Source organism: Elephantulus edwardii, unplaced genomic scaffold (assembly GCF_000299155.1).
Source record: "Elephantulus edwardii isolate Elephantulus edwardi_28Jun2011 unplaced genomic scaffold, EleEdw1.0 scaffold00053, whole genome shotgun sequence".
Classification (NCBI taxonomy): domain Eukaryota; kingdom Metazoa; phylum Chordata; class Mammalia; order Macroscelidea; family Macroscelididae; genus Elephantulus; species Elephantulus edwardii.
The window spans coordinates 15,165,242-15,192,009 of NW_006399803.1; the positions used below are offsets into that span (position 1 = coordinate 15,165,242).

The 26,768-nt window shown below is 41.5% G+C and overlaps 1 protein-coding gene across 1 annotated transcript in view; it reads left to right on the forward strand.

The window, feature by feature from the left end:
- TBC1D9 (TBC1 domain family, member 9 (with GRAM domain)) overlaps positions 1-26,768 on the forward strand; it is a 194,419-nt gene that overhangs the window by 49,389 nt on the left and 118,262 nt on the right. Inside the window, 1 exon segment of the mRNA XM_006887019.1 lies at positions 25,003-25,113. Within this exon segment, the coding sequence (XP_006887081.1) occupies positions 25,003-25,113 (111 nt within the window).

Sequence of the window (26,768 nt, forward strand, 5' to 3'; positions counted from 1 at the left end):
TATATAATATTTAAGACTCCCCAGCTTGGATCCTCCATTCACCAAATAAAGTCCAAATCATTTAGCATAGGCTCCGTGCCACAGACTGATCTCTGTTCTAAACTTACGAATGTTCTCGAGCTTGAATCTTCCACTACAACTTATTGTACTTAAGTGCTCCTCATTTATGCCATGTACCACCATTCCATGTTGGTAAGAGACTAGGAGACGTTGTGATACGTCAGCAAGTACATTATCAAAACCAAACCAGCTGTACTGGAGTCAGTTCTGACCTTTGGTGACCTCAGTGTCAGAGCAGAACTGAGTCCTGTAGAGCTTTCAGTAAATGATTATTTTGGAAGCAGATAGATATCCAGGCCTTGGCCTTTCTTCAGACTCACTCCTGGATGGACTTGACCCACTAACCTTTCAGTTAGCACCTAAGCACTTTTGATGGTTTCTGTGCCCATGGACTTTAGCACCCGGACCCATTGCCACAGTCCAGTTGACTCTGACACAGGACAGGGCAGAACTGCCTCGCGTGGTTTCCAAGACTGTAATCTTTATAGTTGCAGACTGCCTCTGCTTTCCTTTCATAATGTAACAAGTGAGTTCAAACTTTCAACATTTTGGTTAGTGATGATTTTAACCAGTGCTTCAGATTAAGTAGGGTTTCTTAGCAACTACATTCGAAGTTAGAAGTCAAAGATGTTGCCATGGAGTTGCAGTCGACCCCATAGCTGACCCTCCAGTGAGTTCTCAGAGGGTGTAAATCACATGGGAGGAGATTCTCTTACCTACCCTAAGGGTCAAGAGAATTGATATGTTGCCACACTTGTCACTCATTTTCACATGCACCACTGGGGAACTGTGTCCTCACAGACTTAGGAAAAGTAAGTACCCAGCACTTTGAGTAAGAACTGCCTGTCTGCTTCTGAAAGGTCACAACTTTGAAAACCCTACTGAGCAATTCTTTCAGCACACGTGAATGGAGTCACCTTGAGTTGGAATTGACTCCACAGCAATAACCACAACAGCCACTGGAACCCATGGAGCCGGATTTGCCTTTCACAACCTGGCCTGTGTTTCACCCACTGGAAAACCATTGGTGCACGAAGCACACTGCTCTCACAATCATATCATCTTCACACTGTGGCTGAGCTGTGGAAAGAATCTGTTTTCCTTATCTGTACTCTAGATTTCTCAGAGGCCCTGGCTCTCCACCAGCAAAGAAAAAAATTGTGAAGCCAGGAAGTACTGTGGTGAGATCCCCAACACTGTTTGTGCCCGTTTTCAGAGGGAAGTATTTGCCTTAGGTTATTGGACCCAGGTTAGCCTTTCTGTTCATGGGTTTAATTGGCATGCTGTAGAGAGATTTATGTGACAGCCATAAATGAGGTTTTTGTCACAATGGGAAAAGCAAGTGTGTCTTCAAGGATAACCTACTTCTGTCATTGAGTTAATTTCAATTCAGAGCGACCCTCCACCAAGTTTTCAAGGCTGTACTTCTTCATGAAAGGATGTTACCCGTCTTTCTCCCGTAGAGCAGCTGGTAGATGCAGACCATTGACATTTGGTAGGCCGCACAACCTGCAGTGGACTATACCAACAGATCATCTTGTTTACAAAGGTTCATGGGATGATGAATTAGTCCTCAAGGAAGAGTCGTAGAGATCCCTAGAATCATTTGACTAGTAGCTGCAAAGAGGAAGAGCTGAGCAATTTCAGGAAGCACATTAAATATTGTTGTTTTATAGCTGGGCAAAGGCAAAGCAAAACTCCTGGACTTTATCTCCCTCTCTGTTTCTCTGTTTCCTCTTTCTGTCTGTTTAAGTCAACACAGAGAGGAAAGCTGGAAAATACCTTCCATTTGAATCTCTAAGTTCAGTGAAGACGATGTTGTTTCTGTAAGGAATCATAACTTTGTGTTTGCCATAACAGACTCTGAGGTAGAGAACAATACTTTTATTCAAAGAGGATATTGGATGAGAAACACTATTCTAAAAGGAATTTTTTTTTCTGGCATGAGATTGCCTTGTTTAAAAGGTTATTAAATTTATTTTGGTGTGGTTCTGCTCTTCTGTTACCCTACTGTGTTTCATTACATCCATAGGCAGATTGAGACCAAAATTTGAGAGTTATCCCCCCCCTCCAGCCTCTACTATTGTTTAAAACAAGCTTCTGCTATCAAGCCTGCTGACTCAGTGGTTTTTGTTTTGTTGAGATTTTTTGAGGAACTGCCACACTGTTTTCTGCCACAGCTGTACTGCTCTGCATTCCTTCCTAAATGGGCAAGGGTCCCATTTTTCCACATTGTTTATATCTTAAACTTTATCTTGGTTTATCCTTTTGTTTCTAAGCCATCCTGATAGCAGTAAAAGGATGTGGCATTGTGATTTTCATTTGTGCTTCTAATAGATGCTAACACTGAATGTCTTTTCATGTGTTTGACAGCCATGTGAACGTACTCATTAGTGGAATGTTTATTCAAGTCCTTTTGTTCATTCTATTTTGGGGCTATTCAGGGTTTTAGTTGTCAAAATTTGTATATATTTTTGGTTGGAACTCTGGTGGCTTAGTGATACAGAGTTGTACTATTGACCCAGAGGTATACAGTTCGTAGAAAGATGAGCAGTCCCATCCTATGAAATTCGCTGCCTCTGAAAACTTGTTAGGAGGTTGGCTATGAGTTGGTTCTGACTTGAATGTATACAACAATTAAATAAATATATGGGTTTCTCCCAGTCAGTAGCTTTTCACATATTTGATAAAGTCTTTGGTAGACAAAAGATTTTCATTACTGTGAGGTCCAATTTTTCAGTTTAGTCTCTTGCCATTTGTGCTGTTGTTATTATATTAGATGGTTGCTATGACGTTGTGACCTTGATGTGTCATATGCAACAATGGTTACCCATGGTGGGCAGTGTTTGGTGGAGCTTCCCAAATAAAACAAGCTTGGAAGCAGGAGTAGTATCCACTTCCGAAATAGCTTGTCTCCAGAAACTCTATGAACTTGGAGAAACGATGAAAGTTATACAGGTGTTCAGGTATTCGTTCATAGGGTCACTATGAGTCATCTATGACTCGATGGCACTTAACAACTAACAACATCTATTTTTAAAAACTGAGTCGGACAGAATTGCCCTTTTCCTTCCAAGAATTTTCTAGTTTTAGCATTCACATTTGAGCCCTTAATTTTGCATTTGTTTTTTTGTGTAAGGTGGAAAATGAGGGTCCTGTTTAATTTTTTTTCAGAACCATTTATTGAGGAGATAGTTCTTTCTTCATCAAATAGATTCAACATCTTTGCAAAAAAGATCAGTTGACTATATATAAGTGAGTTTGTTTACAGACTCTTGTTATGTGCCGTTGAGTCACCTGTGACCCATAGCAACCCTACGGACAGAAGATATGAAATCTGCCCTGTCCTGAGCCAGTCTTGCAGACTCCTACACACCAACACTCCTATTGCCCCAGTTACTATATCAGTCCATCTCCTCTGGGGTCTTCCTCTCCTGTGCTGTCCCTTCACCCTTCTGAGCCTGATGTCCTTCTCCAAGGACCGGTCACTGCTGGCCACACACCCAAAGTATGTGAGATGGAGCTTCAAAATCCTAGCCTCCGCAGAACCTTGGTTTCACCCTCTCCAAGATATATGTATTTGCTTTCTTGGTGGTCCATGGTATGTTCAAGACTTTTTTCCAGCACCACAATTTGAAGGTATCGATTCTTCTTCTGCCATCCTTAGTCATTGTCCAGCTTTCTGATGCATAGCAAGTAATTGTGAAGACCATGGCCTTGATTACGCATGCTTTAGGCTCTAAACTGACATTGTTGATTTTCAGTACTCTGGAGAGGTCCCTAACAGCAGAGTTTCCAAGTGTAATTCATCTTTTGATTTCCTGACTGCTGGTGCCAAGAGTGTTGATTGTGGAGCTGAGCAAGTTGTAACTTTTAACAACTTCAGTCTCTTCTCCATTCATCATGTTGCTACGAATTGGCCCAGTGGTGAGAATCTTTATCTTCTTGATGTTGACCTTCAATCCGTATGTAAGACTATAGTCTTCTACAGCAAGTGCTTCAGGTCTTCCTCAGTTTCAGCAAGGCAAGCAAGGCTGTGTCATCTGCTTAACATAGATTGTTAATGAGTCTGTCTCCAATCCTGATGCCACATTCCTCTTCATATATCCCAGCTTTCCGAATGATCTGTTCTGCGTACAGATTTTGTTGGTATATGTATGTTGTTAAATATGTACCAGACTGTTTGGATTACTGTAGTTGAAACCAGGAAGTGTGAGTCCTCCTGGTTTGTTCTTCACTTTGAACACCACTTTGGCTGTTCAAGACCTCTTGCCATAAAAGTTAAAAGTTTTGGTTTTTTCATTTCTGTTGGGACTTTGGTTATTGTTATTATGTTCCATTGAGTCAACTACAGCTCAGAGACTCTGTGAAAAACAGAGCTGGACCTTGCTCTATCCTGTGCCATCCTCATCATCTCTGATTGTTACAGTCACTTGTCAGTCCACCTCACTGAGAGTCTTCGTCTCTCAAGCTGCCTTCTGCCTTTCCAAGCATAATATTCTTCCCCAACAACTGGCTTCTCTTAACACTATACCTGGAGTACATGAGACAGAGTTTCACCAGATTTTCCTCCAAGGATCACTCTGGTTACACTCTGACCAGGACATATTTGTTTGTTCTGTTGATTGTTGTTATGTGTTGTTTAGTAGGAATCCATAGCTGACCCTCTTGCGGGGTTTTCAGAGGCAGTAAAAGGCACGGAAGATTGCCCGTCTTTCTTCTGTGGAGCAGAAGTGTATAGTGCATTCACAACTGGCAGCATAATTCCTTCCCTCAAAGACACCAAAGCTCCCTCAGGACATTGACTAGAACTATTCAATTTGTAGTGTTGTGTTGTTGGCACTGTAATATTAACTCTTCCAGTCCATTGCCCTGGAACATCTTTATTTAAGTCTTTACTCTCTTTTGGCAGTGTTTTCTAGTTTTCATTGCTAAGTCCTTCACAAAGCTGCTTTGCTTAATTCAGTACGTGTATTATTCTTTTAGATGCTATTATAAATAGAATTACTTCTTTGATTTCCCTTTCAGATTTCTCATTGTTGACGTATAGAAACCCAACTGGTTTTTGTTTGTTGACCTTGTACACTGCAACTTTATTAAATGTCTCTATTTGTTCTACAAGTGTTCTAGTAGACCTCTTGGGACCCAAGATTTTCTTGGATTGGTTTTTGGAAGTAGTTGTTGTGTACCATCAAGTTGAAAACGATAAACATCTGACCCTCCAGTGTGTTTTTAGAGACAATTAATCATGTGAAAGGAGATTGTCTTTCTCCCATGGAGCAGCTGTTGGATATGAATTGCCTGCTTTTGGGATTGCAGCACAGCTTCTTACCACTAGGCCACCAGAGCTCCCTTTTGGAAGTACAATGCCAGGACTTTTTTCCTAATTCTTAAACTTTTTTTTAGGAAATCTCATCTGGATCTTATTCGGATCATAAGTTTCCTCAAAAGAACCCTTTCATAATTGACAGATCAGTTATATTTATTTAAAAATAAGTAATGTTGGCAAAGTCCTTCTTGGAGGCAAGGATGGTGAAGTTTTGTCTCACATGCTTTGGGCATGCTGCTAGGAAAGGCTTTTCCTTGGAGAAGGACATCATGTTTGGAAAAGTGGCGATGGAGAGGAAGATCCTCAACCAGGTGGACTGACCCGGTGACTGCAGCAGTGAGATGGTGAAATTGGCACAGGATAGAACAATGTTCAGATCTGTTGTTCATAGGGTCATAATGAGCCTTACTCGGCTTGATGGCACCTAACAACAACAATAACAACAACAACAGTGTTAGCGGTTTAGAAGTCTAAAGGGCGTCTGATTCAAGTCGAGGTCTTTTTAGTTGCTTCCTATGCATCAAAAAATTGGATAGTGAGTAATGAAGACCAAAGAAAAATCAATGTCTTTAAATTAAGTGTTCTTAAAGAGTGTTGGATATCCTATGGACTGTCAGAGGAACAAAAAAATCTATCTTGGAGGAAGTGCAACCAGGGTGCTCCTTAGAGGCAAGAATCGTTTAACTTGGGCTCACATGCTTGGGCATGATGTCAAAAGGCGCCAGTCCTTCGGAAAAGAGATCAAGCTGGGAAAGGTAGAGGGTCATTGAATTAGAGGACCTTCAACACCATTGTGCCTGCAGCCAGTGGTTTCGAGCATATTGGGAATCGTAGTGATGCAGGATAGGGCAAGGTTCAGATCCGTTGTTCAGACAATTGCTGTGAGAAGTCGTCAGCTCGACAACATTTAACAGCAACAAAGTTGTTGTTGTTGTTGTTAGGTGCCGTCGAGTCGTTTGCGACTCATAGCGACCCGATGTACAACAGCCCTAAACCCTGCTCTATCCTGTGCCAGTCGCATTGCCTCTGACACACGCATCCCGAGTACCCCAGTCACTGAATCAATCCACCTCATAGAGGGTCTTCCCCTCCTGCACTGTCCCTCTACTCTACCCAGCATGATGTCCCTCTCCAAAGACCTGTCTCTCCTTACAACATGTCCAAAGTATGTCAGGTGAAGCCCCAGAATCCTTGCCTCCAAGGAGCAGCCTGGTTTAATCCTCTCTACAATGAATCTGTTTGTTTTCTTGGCAGTCCATGGTACATTCAATACTCTTCTCCAGCACCACGGCTCAAAGGCGTCAATTCTCCTTCTATCCTCCCTAGTCATTGTCCAACTCTCTGATGCATAACAAGTGATTGCAAAAACCATGGCCTGTATCAGGCAGACCTTAGTCTCCAGAGAGACACTATTGCTCTTGAGTATTTTGGAGAGGTCCCTAACCGCAGACTTTCCCATCGCAATATGTTTTTTTTATTTCCTGGCTACTGGTTCCAAGAGTGTTGACCGTGGAGCCGAGCAAACTGAAGCTGTGAACAATCTCAATCTCTTCGCCATCCATCCTGATGCTACTGATTGGTCCGGTGGTGAGAATTTTTGTCTTCTTGACATTGAGCCTCAGTCCATATTGAAGGCTGCAGTCCTTGACCCTCTGCAGTAAGTGCATGAGGTCCTCCTCAGTTTCAGCGAGCAAGGTTGTGTCATCTGCATAACGCAGATTGTTGATAGATTGTCCACCAATCCTAACGCCACACCTCTCCTCATAGAGCCCCACCTCTCAGATAATCTGCTCTACATACAGGTTGAAAAGATATGGAGACAGGACACAACAAAGTTAGCAGACAATAAAACAATGACTGTTTACTATATGAGTATGGAGCTCTGTGGTCTGGTGCCAAGGAGCTACACTGTGCACCCAAAGGCTCACAGTTCAAAGTCTTCTCCTGTGCAGTAAACTGCCACTGGAAATTTTCTGGAGGGTGAGCTATGAGGCAGTTCCAGCTTGATGGCACAGACCACCATGACCAATTACAACTATATGAAGGTAGAAGTTTTCTATACTCTTAACTTTATAAAGTCAAACCATTTCCCCCAAACTTGGTCATTTTGTTTCTCCCATTTTTGGGTGCTGTAATTGCCTCTTTAAGTTGTCTCATCTAGATCTGTTATGCTTTTTCAGGAGTTTGTTCTCACTGATCCATTTCATAGTGAAATTTCTGTGTGGGATGCTGTCAGTATTTCCGGGTGAATCAAAGCTGATCTGGCAATGGGATTCATCTAAAGAGGGAATGCAGGTTGAGTGGTTTGCCCTTAAAGTTACAAGGTCATACCGCATTCCGTGTAATCAAGCCAAGCTGCTACTGTATCTCTGCCTTATAAATAACATGATTGTTTTCATTGCCGTTTTATAGCTGCTATTTTAATCTGCTCTGGGATGTTTAGATACAAGGCTGGAAAGCATGTTATTAAATTCCTAGTAATGCCTGGGTATCTTGTTGTATAACTCTTGCTGCAGTAGAGAGTAGAACAGTTACTTAGTCAAGTTTAGTAACATTCATGTTGTTGTTATGTGCAGCAGAGTCACCTATGACTCATAGTGACCCTATGTACAACAGCCCTAAACCCTGCTCTATCCTGTGACAGTTTTAGTGTCTCCAACACACCTACCCCCACTACCCCAGTAACTGATCAATCCACCTCATCGAGGGTCTTCCTCTCCTGTGCTGTCAGAATAAGATGTGCAACAAGGAATGAATGGAAATCCAAGTTTTCTGTAAACTTTCATTAAAATCACAATAAAAAATTATAAAAATAAATTTTTATTTTAATAAAAGAAAAATAAAAAAAGAATGACAGAATGATAATTGATGCCTTTGAGTTGTGGTGCTAGATATGAGTACTAAGTATCCCATGGACTGCTGAAAGAACAAACTTATGTCTTAAAGTGCAGCCAGAGTGCTCTTAGGCACCGAATTTTTGTCTTTCATACTTTGAACATATTACTAGTTGAGGCTGTTCCTTGGAAAATGGACATCATGCTTGGAAAAATGGACGGTCAGCAAAGGAGAGTCTGGCCCCCAATGAGATGGACTGACACAGTGACAGCAGCAGTGGGCTCAAGTGTGTCAAAGGTGATGAGGATGGCACAGGATAGGGCGGTGTTCAGATCTGTTTCTTAGGTTCACTGTGAATTGCACTTGCCTCAATAGCACCTAGTAAATTCTAAAAATTTTTTTGTAATCTCACTGTACCAGAAAGAATTGATTGACAGTGAAAAATTTTGGAAAGTACCATATGAACAGGAGCCAATAGTAATAAAGGAGGAAGTAGAAGCTGCACTGAAGGCATTGGTAAAAAAATAAAGCCCCAGGAATCGATGGGATACCAATTGACTTGTTTCCGTTAACAGATGCAGCCTTGGATGCACTCACCAGTTTATGCCAGGAAATTTGAAGGGCGGCTGTCAGGCCAACAGGTTGGAAGAGGTCCACATTTGTTCCCATTTCCAAGAAAGGTGATCCAACTAAATGTGAAAATTATCGAACAATATCTTTGATATCACTTGCAAACAAAATACTGCTGAAGAGCATTAAAAAATGACTAAAACAGTACATAGATAGGGAACTGCTAGAGGTTCAAGAAGAATTTAGAAGAGACTGTGGCACTAGGGATATTATTGCTGTCATGTGGATCCTGGCTGAAAGCAAGGAATACCAGAAGAAAGTTTCTTTGTGTGTTATTGATTTTGCAAAGGCATTTTACTGTCTGGATCATGACAATTTGTGGCTGACATTGAGAAGAATGGGACTCCCAGAGCATTTGATTGTGCTCACACAGAACCTATACCTGGACCAGGAGGCTGTTGTGCAAACAAAGCGGGGGAACACTGCATGGTTTGAAATTGGGAAGGAGTGCATCAAGGTTGTATTCTCTCTCCATACCTATTCAATCTGTGTGCTGAGCAAATTATCCAAGAAGGTGGACTTTTTGAGGAGGAGTGTGGTATCAGGATTTGAGGGAGACTTATTAATAACCTGTGTTATGTTGATGGTTGCAGAAAATCAAGGAATGCAGCCTTCAGTAAGGATTACGTCTCATTATGAAGAAAACAAAGATTCTTACCACTGGACCGATAAGCAGTGTCATGGTGGATGGAGAGGAGATTGAAACTGTCAACAGCTTCATCTCGCTTGGATCCACAATTAACACCCTTGGTACAAGCAGTCAGGAAATAAGGAGACACATTGCACTGGGGAAAATCTGCAGTTAGGGACCTTTCTAAGGTATTGAGAAATAGTGATGTCAGTTTGAAGACTAAGGTGCATCTTATTCAGGCCATAGTCTTTCTGATTACTAGCTATGCATCTGAAACCTGGACAGTGAGTAAGGACGACAGAAAATTGATGCCTTTGAGCTGTGGTGTTGGAGAAGAGCACTGACCATCCCTTGGATGGCCAAGAGAACGAACAGATAGGTCTTGGAGAAGGTGCAGCCAGAGTGCTCTTTGGAGGCAAGAATGATGAGGCTTTGCCTCACATACTTTGAACATATTGCTAGGAAGGGCAATTCCTTGGAGAGGGACATGATGTTGGGAAGGGTGGAGGGCTGGTGAAGGAGAGGAAGACTTTCAACCAGGTGTATTGATATGGTGACTGCTGCAATGGGTTTTTATGTGTCAGGAAGTTATGAGGATGGCACAGGATAGAAGAGAGTTCAAATTGTTTGTTTGTAAGGTCGCTGTTAGTTGTACTCTACTCCACAGCATCTAACAACACTGTTGTTGTTGTTGTTGTTATGTGCCGTCGAGTCATTTAATCTAACAACACTATCTTTTAGAAAATACATTGTAATTTGTAGTGTAGGTGATACTATTTTATTTTTTACAAATTGTTGAGCCAGAGTTTTAGTGTAATGTTGTCTTTTTTTCACATGATGTTGTTATATGGTATGGATTCTGACTGATAGCCATCCTGTAGGGCAGAGTAGAACTGTCCCATCATGGACTTTCTAGGCTGTAATCTTTACTGGAGTCATTAGATCTTTTCTCCCATGGAGCAGCTGATGGGTTCTCTCCATGGACCTTTTAGTTAGCAACCGAACACCATTCATTGCATCACCAATCATTGCACCACCAACATACTAGATGCATCTATTGCAAATATGCTTATTCAGATAAAAAGAGAATTTAAACTGTTTCTACTTCACATTTTCCCATTGTAAAATTGTTTTTAAGCTTATGGATGCGATCAAGTATATGGAGGTGTACTGAAGAAGTGGTATCATGAGTTGCAAAGGTTGAGCATTTTCTTAGGGTTGTAACACCCACCAGTGTAGCTCATCTGAGATATGGGGCTCCAGAGGTGCCATGTCTGGATTTCACATGAGTGATGGATGTCATTTGTCTTGTAAGTGACCAGTGTCGTCTTCCCGGTGATCATCTGCTCTCATTAGCTTTGAAGAGGTTCCTCCATCTTCTCTCAGAGTTGACTTTGACTAGTCTTGACTCAGTAGTTTCAGGTTGCCACACCTGCTCTTACAGACTAAATTTAAATCAATGCACCTTCATGTTGGAGAAATAAAAGTAGAAGCATGCTACAGTAGGTCAAGCACTGTAGCGTTCAATATGGATTGAAGCTCAACATCAAGAAAACCAAGATTTTCACCACTGGGACGATAGGCAGCATCATGGTAGATGGTGAAGAGACTGAGATGGTAAACAGCTTTAGTTTACTTGGCTCTACAGTCAACACTCTTGGTACCAGCAGCCAGGAAATAAAAAGACAAATTGCATTGGAAAAGTACTGAAGAGCAACAGAGCCATTCTGGAGACTAAGGTGCACCTGATCCAGGCCATGGACTTTGCAGTTACTTGCTATACATCGGAAAGCTGTACAATGACTAGGGATGAGAGAAGGAGAATTGATGCCTTTGTTCTGTGGTGCTGGAGAAGAGTATTGAATATAGTGTGGACTGCTAAGAGAACAAACAGGTTTTTTCCTAGAGAGGATGAGACCAGGCGGCTTTTTGGAGGCAAGGATTCTGAAGCTTCATCTGACATCTTTGGACATGTTGCAAGGTGGTCTAAGTCCTTGGAGAGGGATGTCATGCTTGGGAGGATGGAGGAACAGCACAAGAGAGGAAAACCCTTGATAAGATGGATTGATTCAGTGACTCGGGTAATGGGGTAGATGTGTCAGAGACAACAGGATTGGCATGGGGTAGAGCAGGGTTAGGGCTGTTGTTCATAGGGTCCTATGAGTTGCAGGCAACTGATGGCACGTAACCACCACAACAGTGTAACAAAACTTAAAAGGATTTTCCTTCCGCTTACTGGGTTGAGTGCTTGGAGCTTGTTGTAGACACTGAATCACACAGATGCCTGGTCTGCTTAAGAATAAATTGAGTCTAGTTGCCCTCAATGTCCGTGTCTGAGCAGATTGGAATTTTAGACAATAAAATAAAACAAAACTTCTCTGTTAGGATGAATTGCCACAGTTGATGGGTCAACTTCATTGGCATATGGCATGTGTCAGACTCTGTATTTATAGGTGTCTCTGTGTTTGCCTCCATGTCCTCTTGGAATTTTTAACAATTTATGAATAAGGAAGCTTATCTTTTCTTAATGCACAGAACACCCCCAGTTATAACTGATCTTTGCACTGCTGTTATGTGCCATCAAGTCGCCTGTGACTCATAGCGACTCTCTTTGCGCAGTAGCTCTGAATCCTGCCCTATCCTGAGGCAATCTCACTTGTCTCCAACACACCCACCCCCATTACCATGGTTACTGTTGATCCTTACTGGGATGTAAAGTGTAAGGTATTAGAATAAGAGAATATTTTAAGGATACGCTTTCCTGTACTGTACCAAAGAGAGGCATCTCTGAACTGCCTCTGTGCAGGAGGTGGTGTGTGTCTTTAAGAGACTGTCTTGCAGGATGAAATAGAGCAGCTCCTAGAAGACTTTGCCTTCGAGACTGCTTGGGAGATTTGAGCTGCACAGACTAATTGGCGGCAAGGCAAAGCTTCTCCAGACAAAACGGTCCTCAGAGTTCAGTCTGCTGCTCTGTTTGTTTAGTTATAAGCCAGGCTGTATCTCTTGAGGAAAATCTGAACGTCATGGCTTCTTCATCTCCGTTGGAGCTTAACTTTCTGGATATTTACATAAGCAGTCATTTCAAAGACCCTGGATCCAGAGCTCCTGCCCTGCTTCTCTTCAGTTTCTCATTCTGCACCTCCAGGGGCCTCCCCTCTTTGAGAAGTGAGTCAAAGCTCTCTCAGGAATCACTCGCTTAAATTCTAAGGGCCCTTTGGGATAAATATACAACAAAAATCTCATATCTCCTCCCATTTGTATGTTCTTGTCTTTAACTGAGAACTGATCTTTTTGAGTTTTGTTTTCATTTGTACTGTGAAAAGAAGATTTTTTTTCTTTTTTCCAAGTACAAAGTTAGAAAATTAAATATGCTCTCTGTAAGTAGACACATGATTCTGATAAACAACACCGCTGGAAATTGCTGCCCTAGAGCCTCCCATTCCCTAATTTAGATCTATTGAAAGTGCCAATTTATGAACTACTTATTACCATTTGCCATGAGCTGAGTACAAAAATTGAGATTAAATGTTTAAAACCTGTAATAGTTTTGCATTAGGCAAATCTGCTTCCAAAGATTCTAAATGTAATATACTAAAGAAGAAAGAACCTAGGGTGCACCAGACCTATGCCATGGTATTTTCATGCATTTCATATGCATGTGATGATTGGGCAGTGAATATGAAGATTGAAGAATTAATGCCTTTAAAATACCACAGGAATAAACAAATCTATCTTGGGAGAACTATAGTCTAAATACTCTGTTAGAAGCAAAAATGGTGAAACTTCACCTCACATTCTTTGGGAATAAATCAGGAGGGGCCAGTGTCTGGAGAAGGACATCATATTTGGAAAAATAGAGCATCAGCAAAAAACCCTTCATGAGATGGATTGGTACAGTGACTGCAACAGTGGGCTTTTAAGCACAGCAGAGTGCGTGAGAATGGCCCAAGATCAGGTAGGGTTTTAGTTCTGTTGTATAGTGGGTTGCTGTGAGTTCAGGTTGACTAGACTGAAGAGCAATGCTGTCAAACTGGAGACTAAGATGTGCATGCTACAGGCCATGGTCTTTGCAATCACTTGCTATGCATCAGAAAGCTGGATAATGACTAGGGATGACAGAAGTATCATTGATGCCTTTGAGCTGTGGTGCTAAAGAAAATTATTGAATTTACCATGGATTACTAAGAGAACAAGCAAGTTCATCCTTCAGAGGGTGAAGCCAGGCTTCTTCTTGGAGGCAAGGATTCTGAAGCTTCATCTGACATACTTGAGACATGTTGCAAGGAAGGACCAGTCCTTGGAGAGGGGCATCATGCTTGGGAGAGTGGAGGGACAGCACAGGAGAGGAAGACCCTCGATGAGGTGGATTGTGTCAGTGTGATTCAGTGACTGGAGTAATGGGGATAGGTGTGTTGGAGACAATATAATTGACAAAGGGTAGAGCAGGATTTAGGGCTATTGTGCATATATTGCTATGAGTCACAAGCAACTCGACAGCACATAAAAACAACAACAAACAAGATGACATCTAGCAACAGTAACAGTTTGTTGAATTTAATAATGATAAATTTGAGGCTTGTATTTTTTATATTCCATGCATTTTACATGGAATTTTATATGTATCTTACGTACATTCCACTACATTTTATAAAGGTGTTGGTGTACAACAAAATGGAAAGATGAAAGCAAGCAAAAATTGTCCTTAATCTCATTTATTCTGACCGTATCAGCAATGTATATCCTGCAAAACACAAATTCTACACACCTAGAATCATTATTTTTTACAATCTGCAGTGAATCGGTACGGTATGGTATGGTATGGTATGGTATGGTATGGTATGGTATGGTATGGTATGGTATGGTATGGTACGGTAAGGTACGGTATGGTATGGTAAGGTAAGACTAGTTCTCACACCTCAGGTGAAGTGTGGTCTTTTAAGGAAGCTGTGATACATATATGTCTGAAATAGTTGAAGTGAAGAGAAAAGAGGAGTTGTAGATGACCTCCTCAAACCAGCAACACTTCTTACTATTCAAGTTAATTCATCTCAACTCATGGCCGTTGGAAGTGACTCATAGCTTACCCTCCAGGAGGTTTTCAGAGGCTGGAAATGATGCAGAAGGAAATTGGTCATCTTTCCCCATGGAGCAGCTGGTTAAATAAACCACTCACTTTTGGATTGACAGCATAGCTCCCTAGGCCACCTACCCGCTAAGCCACCAGCGCTCCGTTTTACTCAAATAGGCCATTTTAACTTAAAAATGCAGGAGGATGTTCGTGAAAATAAAAGTGCTCCCAAACCATTTACACTGAGGGTAGAATCCTAGTAATGAATTGCTTACATTTCCAATCATACTTTTTAAATCTTTCTTCCTTCTGAGCAATGGTATTCATACTTCAGGATAGCTTTTAGCCTTCTTTGGGCTTATCAAACAGGAAAACACATTTCCCCCATCTGCAGTCACATCCACACCCTCCAACAAGCGTTTTGAGCTCCCCTTCGCCTCTTTGTTGTTGTGCTGTCATAGTGACCTTGTGTACAACAGCTCTGAACCTGCTCTACCCTGTGTCAACCTTATTGTCACTGACACACCTAACTCCATTACTCCAAACACTGAATCACTCCGTCTCATCAAGGGTCTTCTTCTCTTGTGCTGTCCCTCAACTCTCCCAAGAATGATGTCCCTCTCCAAGGAGTAGTCACTCCTAGCAACATGCCCAATTATGTCAGATGAAGCTTCAGAATCCTAGCCTCCCAAGAAGCAGCCTGGTTTCACCCTCTCTAGGAAGAACCTGTTTATTCTCCTGGCAGTCTGTGGTATATTCCATACTCTTCTCCTGCTCCACAGCTCAAAGGTATCAGTTCTCTTCTGTCATCCCTAGTCATTGTCCACCTTTCTGACTCATAGCAAGTAATTGTGAAGACCGTGGCCTGGATCAGGCACACTTTAGTCTCCAGACTGACATCATTGATCTTCAGTAGTCTGGGTCCCACCTCTTTACACAGAAAATAACCATTGTCATGCTCTTCATTCATTCTGATGTGGCCGCCTGAACCTCATGTACCTTCACTAGTGCATAGTGACACGCTGGTTCGTGCATAGGTAAGAGCTGGCCCTCATCTATAAAGAAACCTGCATTCAGTGATTTAAAAGAGACAGATTACATCTGAAGTTAGAGAAGTCATTTTCTCAAATGAAGAAGTCTCTAGTGTGAATTGGGTTGCATCAGCTTAAATTGTTCATGATGGAATTTCCTAGCCTTCTTTTAGGAGCTCTGGCAGCCTAGTGGTAAGGGGCTGCACTGCCAACCTGAAGGCACATGGTTCAAATCCACCAGCTTCTCTGCAGGAACGGAAGTCTTTTTTTTGCTGCTTGATTATAAGTTTCTTAGACTTAAATTATTTAATTTAAATTATTTCAGGCCTATTCAGTAGGCCTTATTTTGGGTACTGTGGCACCGAGGTGGACAAGCTCTGAGAACAAGTTTTGGTTCTTCACAATGCCTGTTCAATGGGAAACTCTGTGGCCTGTATTAGAAATCAAGATCATAATATTCTGGACATTAGTCTAGGCTTTGATAAGCCCATGATAAATAAAATAGTCCTGCCTTTAAGAAGCTTACAGCCTGATGAGATGAAACTTGATGCATTTTTTTAAAAAGTAGAAAATACTACGCAGATTGCCTTAGAATGATAAGTGAAACGGGCCTGCTAATTATTAGGGAATTTGGGTAGGGATTGAGTGTTGAGGGTTAAAGAACATCTAGGAGAAGGTAGAATGAGTTTGGTTACCCTTGCCCTGGATATTGAGGGACACAGCAGTTTAATAGGACAAGAAAAGGAAAGGCCATTTTAGATCAAGTTCAGTGACTTTCTGTGAAACATTAAAAGGTTTTCTATTTTATACCAAGTTTTATTAGGATAAATGTACAAAATACAGGGTAGCTTGAATTTGTAAAAATGTCAATATTTGCTCTTGGGTATGATTTAATTACTTTACTACCAGTATTATGTAGCCCACATAGATCCCAAGACGTACTGAGAATTTATCAGTGTAGGGAGCATTGGTGGCTTAGTGGTGAGGAATTGTGCTGCCAGTGCAAAGGTATGTGGTTCGAATCCCCTAGCTGCTCTGCAGAAGATAGACTGGCAGTCTTCCCCTGTTCAATTGATTGCCTCTGAAAACTTACTGGAAGATCAACTATGGGTCGGTTGCGACTTGAGAGTACTCAACAACAACCACCACACATAGGGAACAGCAGACAGAAGAATAAGGTAGATGCAGGTGACCCTCAGGAAACTTCCGTCTTCCTACATGTGGAATGATACAGAGGGGTTGCATGTTTGTTGCTAATATTGCTGTTAGATGCTCTCAAGTTGACCACATCTCATGGTGAGTCTGCGAAGGACAAATCGAAATCTTGCCCTGCATCTCATATGCCCAGTTTCTCATATGCTCAAGCCCGATTGTTGAAGTTCGTGTTGCATCTCTCTAGTTGAGGGTCTTCTCTTGTGGATCTACTTTTCCCAGCTTAATGTCCTCTTCCAAATCATGTCTCCCCTTTATTGCATGTCCAAACTATGCGAAACAAAGTTTCACCATTACTGCCTTCAAGGAGCACTTGAGGTGCTCTCCCTCCAAGACTGACTTGTCTGTTCATCAGGCAGTCCATGGGTTATTCAATACTCTGCCAACACCATGGTTCAAAGACATCCTTGCATTTAGATAAACGATAAGCACAAATTCAAGTGCACCGCCTCTCTGATTCTAGGAATATCAGTGAATGTCTGCCAGGAAGAATCGACTATATTTGTTCATTCAATGTGTATATTAGGACGCCTCAGCCTTTACTGCTCAGCAAACATCAACTGAGTAGAAAAGGCAAATAACTCACAGATGGGGAAGTTGGAATGTCAGTGAATATGAAAAGATAAACTCCTTAATAATCAGAGAAATGCAAAGTCAAATAAACAGACACAATTTTCCACCTTTGAGATCAGCAAAATTGAAAAATTTTGATAAAATGCACTTACCCTATGACCTAACAATTCCATTCCAAATAAACATGCTGACATGTTTAAGGAGTCTCATGCGCAGAACAGAATTACGGCAGCTCCTTTGACAAATAGTTGGAGATAAGCCGGATATTCTCTCTTGAGGGCCCTGCTAGCTCGGTGGTTTAGAGCTCATCTGCTAACGGAAAGGCTGCTGGTTTGAACCTGCTGGCTGCCCCTCAGAAAGCTGTGTTAGTCGGGATAGTGCTGCTCTGTCCTGTAGACTGTGAGTCTGGATGGACTCAACAATAATGGGGTTAGCCTTGATTCTCTATTAGGAAAATGAGGCCCAGTCACTGGACAATGACATCATGGTGAGAAAGGTCAGCAGAGGAGGAGATGGTCCTCCGTGAACTGGGTTGACACAGTGACTGCAGTAGTGCGCTCTGCTGTGGCAGAGATCCTGAGGAGGGCACAGGATAGGGATTACTGAGCGTTGCAGTTGACTCATTAGTACCTAGCAACAACAGCAATTAGGAAAATGGAAAGGTTACAGTATATTTATATTATAGAATATTACATAACATTTGAAACTAAAGGGCCCACTTTATAATTTACGAACATAATTTGATGCAAAAATAAGTTGCAGACAGACAAATACCTACTTGTCATTGATGTAAAATTTAGAGATACACATCAATATTAAGTCTTTTGACATTCACCTATACCTAGGAATATGTTTAAGGACCTGAGTGCAAAGAATAAAGAACAGCTTAAGAAAGATAACGAGAGAGTAATAGGAGTGAAGAGGCACACAGGGAACCTTTACTAGGTCTCTTGGTTAGTGTTTTGTTTTGGGATGTTTTGGTGTTGTTTTTTTTATAAACAGACCTAAGAAACATGAATTTTAAGTAAAATATTAAAATCACGTGGCAGCCGTGGTGCTGGTGGTGATGATGGTAGTTATGCCCTTTTGAGTTGGCTCCATTCCATAATGACCCGTATGCAACAGAACAAACTCGTGCCTGCCCCTCCACCATCCTTCCAAATGCGGCTCTGCTCAGAAGTAGTACTCAATACATACCAGATGTTCTCTAGGGTGGGGGTTAAGTGACATCAAGTCCAGTTCAACTCATAACAACTGTAGGAACAACCCTAGAAACAACAGCACCGTCTTATCCTGACACATTTGAGCCCATTTTTGTAGTCACTGGGTCAGTCCATCTCTTTAAGCGTCTTCCTCTCTTTCAATGCATGATGTCCCTCTCTAAGGAATAGCCTCACCTGGCAATGTGCCCAAAGTATATAAGATAAAACTTAGTCATCTTTGCTTCCAAGGAGCATTCTGGCTTCACTTTCTCCAAGAGATCTATCTCTTTGTTCTTTTGATAGCCCATGGGATGTTCAATTCTCTTCTCCAACTTTATAACTCAGAGACTTCAATTCTTCTGTCATCTAACTCCTTGTCCAGCTCTCAGATGCAGAGCAAGTGATTGAAGACTATAATTTGAATCACGTGCCTTGTTCCTCACTACTTTGGAGAGTTCTTGATAGTAGACATCCCCAACGGTACTGTTATTTCCATGGCAAGAAATGACCACAAGACTGACCACTTGGTGAGACCAGGGCTAGTCATTCCCCTGACCAAGCTGTCTGGCTTTATACATCTCTATATTGGTCAAATTTGACATTGTAGGTGTCTGAGGCAATAAGAGGAGTGCATGATCTTTGGCATTAAAGAATAATAATAATAATAATAATTAGTCTTATTATTTTAAAGTTATTTCAGTAGATGGGTTGGATGTTTCTGCAGACTCACTGCTCTTTGTCTAGCGCTCTGCCACACCCCGTGTGCAGAGGGATCGTGGAGGACTTCGCTCTGGCACTGCAGACCTGTCAGCCTGCACAACCAGAGCCAGCTGCCAGGTATGAGTGATGATTCACTCAAGTACCCACAGCTGAGGGAGAAGCTTCTGGGTGTTCAGAATATTCTTGAAAACAGCACTTTTATGTTACAAGATGCTCCAGAACTGATGTAATAAGTAGTTGCAGAAAATAGCTGCTTTGAGGACCATCATTTGATTTCATTGTCTGAGGTGATCAAAGATTCTTTAACACCAGAAATAGCAGCGCGAGCAGCAGCTCACACAGCCCTTTGTGGGGGAAATCATGAAAAGGTTCAGTATTTTGACAGCATTTCAGAGGTAGGAGTAGTATGACTTCTAAGAAAACCCTGGTGTGCTTTTCTAAAGACGTTTTTACTTCTCTATGCCAGATTTCTTTTCTTACCATTTTCTGTGTTGATAGAAGCTACACAAGGAGTGATTTTCCCCCCAGTCTTGACTCTTGTACAGGTAGAATTTAGAAAACACAATGACAAGTTAGTGTTCAGGATTTCAAATGCAACCACAGTGATACATTTCTGTACAGTTTTAAAATAATTCCAAATGTGTCCAGACATCACGTGTGTGTTCAGCCTTTCCTAGGCTTTGAGCAAAATGAAAGGTCACTTGGTCCTAAGGAATGCAGTCGATTCTGCCGGTAAGGGGTTCCCAGACTGTGGATGGGGAACAGAACAGAGCAGGATGTAGAGAGTACTTTTAAATAATTTAATAGGCATTATGGACCAAAAAAAAATAGTATAGAAAGCTGAGTTAGATCCACCAAGGATGTGGCATTAAATAATTGACAGTTTTAATTCGAGGAGGTGAAGGGCCAAGAGTGGATGGTTAAGCCCATGTTTCTAGATGGAAGGAAATTCTCTCAGCACGTCTAAGTTAATGTAGTAGGAGCTAACATATTGAGTTGTCTGGCCAACGGTATTCTTTTTGATTGTATATCCAGCGCTTTAAGTTCTCAGACAATTAAAAAAAATCCTGTTCTTTCATATGTACCTAATATGTTGCTGTGTCAGAAATGGGATCGGTTGACACAGTGACTGGGGTAATGGAGACAGGTGTGTCGGAAACAGTGCGGTTGGCACAGGATAACAGGGTTCAGAGCTACTATAGAGTTGATGTAAGTGCCAGTTGACTTCACAGCACATAACAACAACATGTTGCTGTATACTTTGGGTACCTGCAAATTGATTCTTACTTATAACTCCCCTATGTGGGGTTTTCTAGGCTCACTTTATGGGAACAGATTGCCAGCCAGGAATTTCTCATACAGAGCTCTGGGTAGGTCCCAAACACCAACTTTTGGTTAGTAGGTAAGCACTAAGCTATTACACCATCAAAGTATGTAATAGGAGTATCGCAGTATTATACTGTCCGTAATTTACCTTCAAACGTTTCAACATAAACCTTGTGGTGATGAAGATATTCTTATGTGTCATTGAGTCTACTGCGACTCTTAATGACCCTATGAACACCACCTCCAGACCCCGTGCCATAGCACCAGCTCTGACACATGTGAGCCCAATTGTTACCGTCACTGTCAGTCCATCTTATTAGCTGTGTATATATCTGTTAGTTTTCCTCTAATGGAAGTTGGTGGTGGCAGCTGTGAATGTACCTTCAAGGTTAGTGAAGTAGCATTTACTTGGCAGTCCTCACTCCATCTCCCACCCATCTGTGAGCTTGTTGAAATACGGTGACTTGCATATTGTCATGATGCTGGAAACTACGCCACCAGTATTTCATATACCACCAAGGACACCCGTGGTAGACAGATTTCAGCAGAGCTTTCAGACGAAGGCCAACTAGGCAGGAAGCTCTAGTGATGTAGAGTATTCATGGAAAAGATTAAGGATCACAGCTGTACAGTGTCTTCCGTTTTGGTCCCTCACTCTGGGCACCATCAGAAAGAATAAATTGCTAGAGGAGAATATCACAGTTGGTGAAGGAGAGGGTGAGTCAGTGACAAAGGAGACACCCTTGGTGAGATGGGTTAGTATAATAACAGTAGTCTCAATGGTGACTGGCACATGCTGGAAATGGAAGAGAGAAAGCAGAACTAGGGAATATTTTGTCCTGTTGTGCATAAATAAGGTTGCCCTAGGTCAGGGTTGAAGTTGATTAGATGGTTGCTAACAGTAGGAATAAACTTGCCTCCAAGTCTCTCCTTGGTGGCTAGGATTTTGAAGCTCCCTCTCACATCCTTTGGGCACGTGGCCAGGAGGGACCAGTCCATAGAGAAGGACGTCATGCTCGGAAGGGTAGAGGGACAGCACAGGAGAGGAAGCCCCCAGATGAGATGGATTGACACAGTAACTGGGGCAGTGAGATTAGGTGTGTCAGTCAGTGAGACTGGCTCAGGGTTCAGAGCTGTTGTACATAGGGTTGCTGTAAGTCTCAGGCAACTCGATGGCACATAACAAAAAACAGACCCCTTGCAAATCTCTGTAGACTCTAAGACCTTTATTTTAATGTGTTTCATCTACGCCAGAGCAAAGCAAATTAATTTCTACAGGAAAAATACATGTATTTACTCCCCCGCCCCTTGTAGCTTGTTCAGGTCAGTTAATGGCCACTGTGGTTTGAAGAGAATCTAAATGAGTTTCTTGCCCTTGGACAGAGACCAAGGGCAACTGTAGTACTTTCCTGTGGTTTACCTACTTAGGCTTCTTGAGGAATAACCCTAGAGCAGGAAGACAAATGCTGTTTACTACTGAGGAAATCAAAGCTCTGAGAAGTTAAATGGCCGATCTCAGATTACAGAAGTGGTGATAACACAACTGGAACCAGAAGTGAAATCTTCTGACCCTTAAATTACAGGTTTTCCTGTGACTATAAACTACCAGAACGTTAACATACAATATGGTTTACTTTCACTTTTTTAAAACAAATGGAAGGTGGTTGTGTTAACCATTTGTTGAGCAAGTGTATCAGTGACATTTCCCCAACAGTGTATTCTTGCTTTTTGTCTCCATGAACCATTTTGGTAATTCTCATAGCATTTCAAATTTTTTATAGAGAATAGAGGGCACTTTGGTGGCCTAGTTCATAAGGAGTTGCAATACTAACCCAAAGGCCACACCTCTGACAGTTCAAATCCATCAGCTGCCCAGTGAAAGATGAGCAAACTCTGCTCAGACAATTTACAGCCTTCAAAAATCCACTAGAGCATCAGCTGTCAGTAATTTCTGACTCTACAATGCATTTGAGTGTGATACTTAATAGATTACAGTATAATATAAAATAATTTCTTTATGTATTGAGAAACAAAAAATTTCTTGGGCTTGTGTTAGGGTAAAAAAGCTACTCCTGTGCGTGTGTATGAGTGTGTGTGTGTGTGTGTGTGTGTGTGTGTGTGTGTGTGTGTTCCTGGAATGAACCCACAGTATCCCCAACCTATGCCTGTATTAACTGAAGTGAAATTAGTCCAGTGGTATTATGCTTTCACGTGTCAGGGTATTACACATGTGTCACCATGATTTAGAATCACCCAGATGGAAACTGGTGGTGGTGGATCTCATATGACCAAATTAGGTTCAAGATTAAACCTCCAAACATTCTTACAAAATAGTGTTTTAGGACTGATAAATTCAGAAGACCTTGTTATTCAGGTTCAGTGGAGCTGCAGTGCAGACGGCACTGCATGTGAGGTACTGAACATGATTCTTTCTGGTGTGTGGTTTCATTTCAACAGTGGCATAGCAGAGGAGCTGGGGGCTTTTAGCCCGTAGTCCTTATCTCAGCCACCATCAGTTCGTCCCGTAGCCATTGAAAATAAATACGCAGTCTGTAAAAAAAATAAAAAATAAAAAAAGTATGTGTTTTAGAAAGATTGCCTGACACCTCATCCCACTACCTTATGGCATCTCACTCCTATTATAATCAATCAAACAGCAACCTTGTGATAGTGGCATTATCTCTATTATGCAACTGAGAGAACCAAGGCTTTGGGATGAAGGGGAGAAGCTTTGCCAGAAGGTTATACAATTTGTCGAGGTTTCTAAATGACCGTCTAGCTCATGCCTTATTAATGTAGGGTCCTGTCTGGCTTTGGTAAAAGTGTAGGCATGTAATTTTTGTGGATCTCTGACTTCATACTGGAAGGCTCTAATTCTTCGACATTGCCAAGTTCTATTGGAGGGAGGGTGGGTCAATGGGTAAAGGTGTGATTTACAATAATGTAGAAAATATTCGTGTTTCATGCTAGTTTGGTAAGGCTGGAAGGTATTTGTTACAGAAGGAACCCATTTAGGATAAAGACGTATGTTTCCATTGGAGAGATAAATAAAATATAAACTAAATTTTGTCTTAACAGAATATTCTATTTTATATCACTGATCACCTTAATAAATAAGGATACAAAGATCTTCTCTAAATATGTAGTAGATCTCATAGATCATTGTTACCTGAGATAGTACTGATTTAACTGAATCTTTTCCAAACTTTTGAATGATTCCTCATTTCTTCAACAATTATAGAAAATATTTAAATGGCAACATAGGTTTTGAATCTTTTATTGAAATAGTACTATTTCGATAAATTAAAAGGCACCTTTATATAGTGCCCTTGTGTGTGGATATAGACAATATATGTTTATAAAAATATAGAAGAGTTATTTGTATGACAATCTGTCTTATTTTGGAAACAACATACTTGTTGTTGATACTAAGAATAGCTAAGTTTCAACAAATGTTTAAAAGATTGAGGTGATATGAATTAAAGGGAACACAAACTGAATATTCAGCTAAACATTTGATTTGCATAATTTCTTAGCAGACCTCTTTAAAGAAGATGCTAATTCCTGTTTGATAGTTCTTTTTAGAGTTCTTTCTTTAGAGGAAGACACTATTGGATAAGAGGTTGCTAGTGGAAACTTTCACTCACAAGACTCCCAGTTTGAACCTGTCAGAACCCTCTGCTGTTATTACTTTGCACATGCACTCAACTTGGAATGTTGAAAAAGGATTGCTGAGTGAGAAATAGGGTCTCGCCTCTCCTGCACCACTGGAGTAACCTTGTCATGCCCTCTGACAAAATCACCTAGCCATACTGGGAATACTTCTTAGAAGCAACTTCCAGCTCTAGTAACCAACCTGCTTTCTGCTCTTGATTTCCTTTATGTTGTCAACAGCTTTCCTTCTAAAAAAAAAAGAGGCCCTGACTTTTCCTAAGTGAACATTCGTAAAGGAGATCTTTATTTGTATTTCTCACAAATAAATTGCTGAACAGTGAGGCTTGCCTTGGCTTGGATGATGTGATGGAGTTTGGTCAGAGAGCAAATTGCTAGTTGTTCTTCTGGGGAGTCTTTGGGTAGGTTCATACAGCTGTCTTTTTGGTAACTAGCTGTGTGTTTACCTGCGGCACAGAAGAGCTTTGTTATCTTGCTTAATTTTTGAGACTAGAACTGAGATGGACTGTCTTTGAGCTTGTTTGGTTTCTCTGGAACGTTGTTGGAATAAGTAGCAGAGATGGCACCACTGTGTGTCAGGTGAACATTTGCTGAGGGCGAGCACAGTAGGAGGAGAGTTCTGGGAACATCTGACATAAAAGTGTGTCTGTACCACCTGTGAACATCTTGGAGGCATTGAGAAAATACTTACCTCTCTTTTTCCCTTTCCACAGGCCTCCTGGTGGGCACCCTTGATGTTGTATTGGACTCCAGCGCCAGCGTCGCTCCCTACCGGATCCTGTACCAGACCCCAGACTCTTTGGTCTATTGGACCATTGCCTGTGGTAAGTACTATTATAAGGGAATACATACAATTACAGGGAAATATTATTATTAGCATCTTTCTGTCAGAAAAGAAGATCATATTAGCCTGTAAAGTGCAGTAATTTGACATCTGAAGGTAATTTGAACTCTTTCAGCAAATAAATCAGAATTCTTATGGCTTAAAGATCTCATTTTCCTACTGCGGTAAAGTGTCATATATCAGTTCTACATATTGTTCCTTGGCTAGACCTGGTCACATGACCCCCACTTATCTTCAGGAGGAGGGGGGAAAGGAAGACAAGTACATGGAATAGTTGATTATACTAGGTAGTACTTGTATCTTTCTAAAGTACTTCTTAGTGAATAAGGAACATACATTTCTGATACTGATCTTCCGTGGTGTCTGGTGCTTGAAATGGTTGTAAACAAAGCTGCAGTTATTGGATGATCTCACAGCCCTCTAATACAAAAATACCAGGGCTTGTTTAAAGCACATAGACTTTAAAAGAACCAGAGGAGAAAACAAAAAGCAACAGCAAGAGGCACTCTATTCTCTTTCTCATTCTTTTTAGCCTCCACTTACTTATTTATTTAAACATCGGACTTTTTTTTAAGACTAGCTTCTTGTTGGTATTGGGTGCTATCGAGTCAAACCAACTCATACCTGACCTTCCAGCAAGTTTCCAGAGGCTATAAATCACACAGGAGGAGATTGCCCGCCTTTTCCCACAGAGCAGCTGGTGAATTCAAAATCCTTACCGTTGGGTTAGCAGTGCAATTCCTTACCACTGGGCCACTAGAACTCCCCGTTGTTATTGTTCTTATGTGCCATTGAGTTGCTTGAGATTCATAGCAACTCTGTGTACAGCAGCCCTAAAGCCTGCTCTATCCTGTGCCAATCTTACTGTGTTTGACACACTAACACCCATTACCCCAGTGAGTGAATCAGTCTGTCTCATCGAGGGTCTTCCTCTCTTTTGCTGTCTGTATACCCTCCCAAGCATGTCTCTCTCCAAGGACTGAGCCCTCCTTGCAGCTTGTCTAAAGTATGTTAGATGAAGCTTTAGAATCCTTGCCTCCAAGGAGCAGCCTGGTTTCACCCTCTCTAGGATGAACTTGTTTGTTCTCCTAGCAGTCCATAGTACATTCAGTACTCCAACACCACAGCTCAAAGGCATCAATTCTCTTTTTATCATTCTTAGTCATCGTCCAGCTTCCTGACACATAGCAAGTAATGACAAAGACTATGGCTTGTATTAGGCACACCTTAGTCTCCAGATGGACATCATTGCTCTTTAGTACTTTGGAGAGGTCTCTGACAGCAGACTTTCCCAATGCAATTTGTCTTTTAATTTCTTGGTTGATGGTAAAAAGAGTGTTGGCTGTAGAGCCAAGCAAACTAAAGATGTTAACAATCTCAGTCTCTTCATCATCTATCATGATACTGCCAGTCAGCCCAGTAGTGAGAATCTTTGCTTTCTTGATGTTGAGTTTCAATCCATATTGAAGGGTGCAGTCCTTGACCTTCTACAGCAAGTGCTTCAGGTCTTCCTCAGTTTCAGCAAGCAGGGTTGTGTCATCTGCATAATACAGGTTGTTGGTGAATCTACCTCCAATCCTGATGTCACATTTCTCCTCATAGAGCCCAGACTCCTGCATAATCTGTTCTGCATAT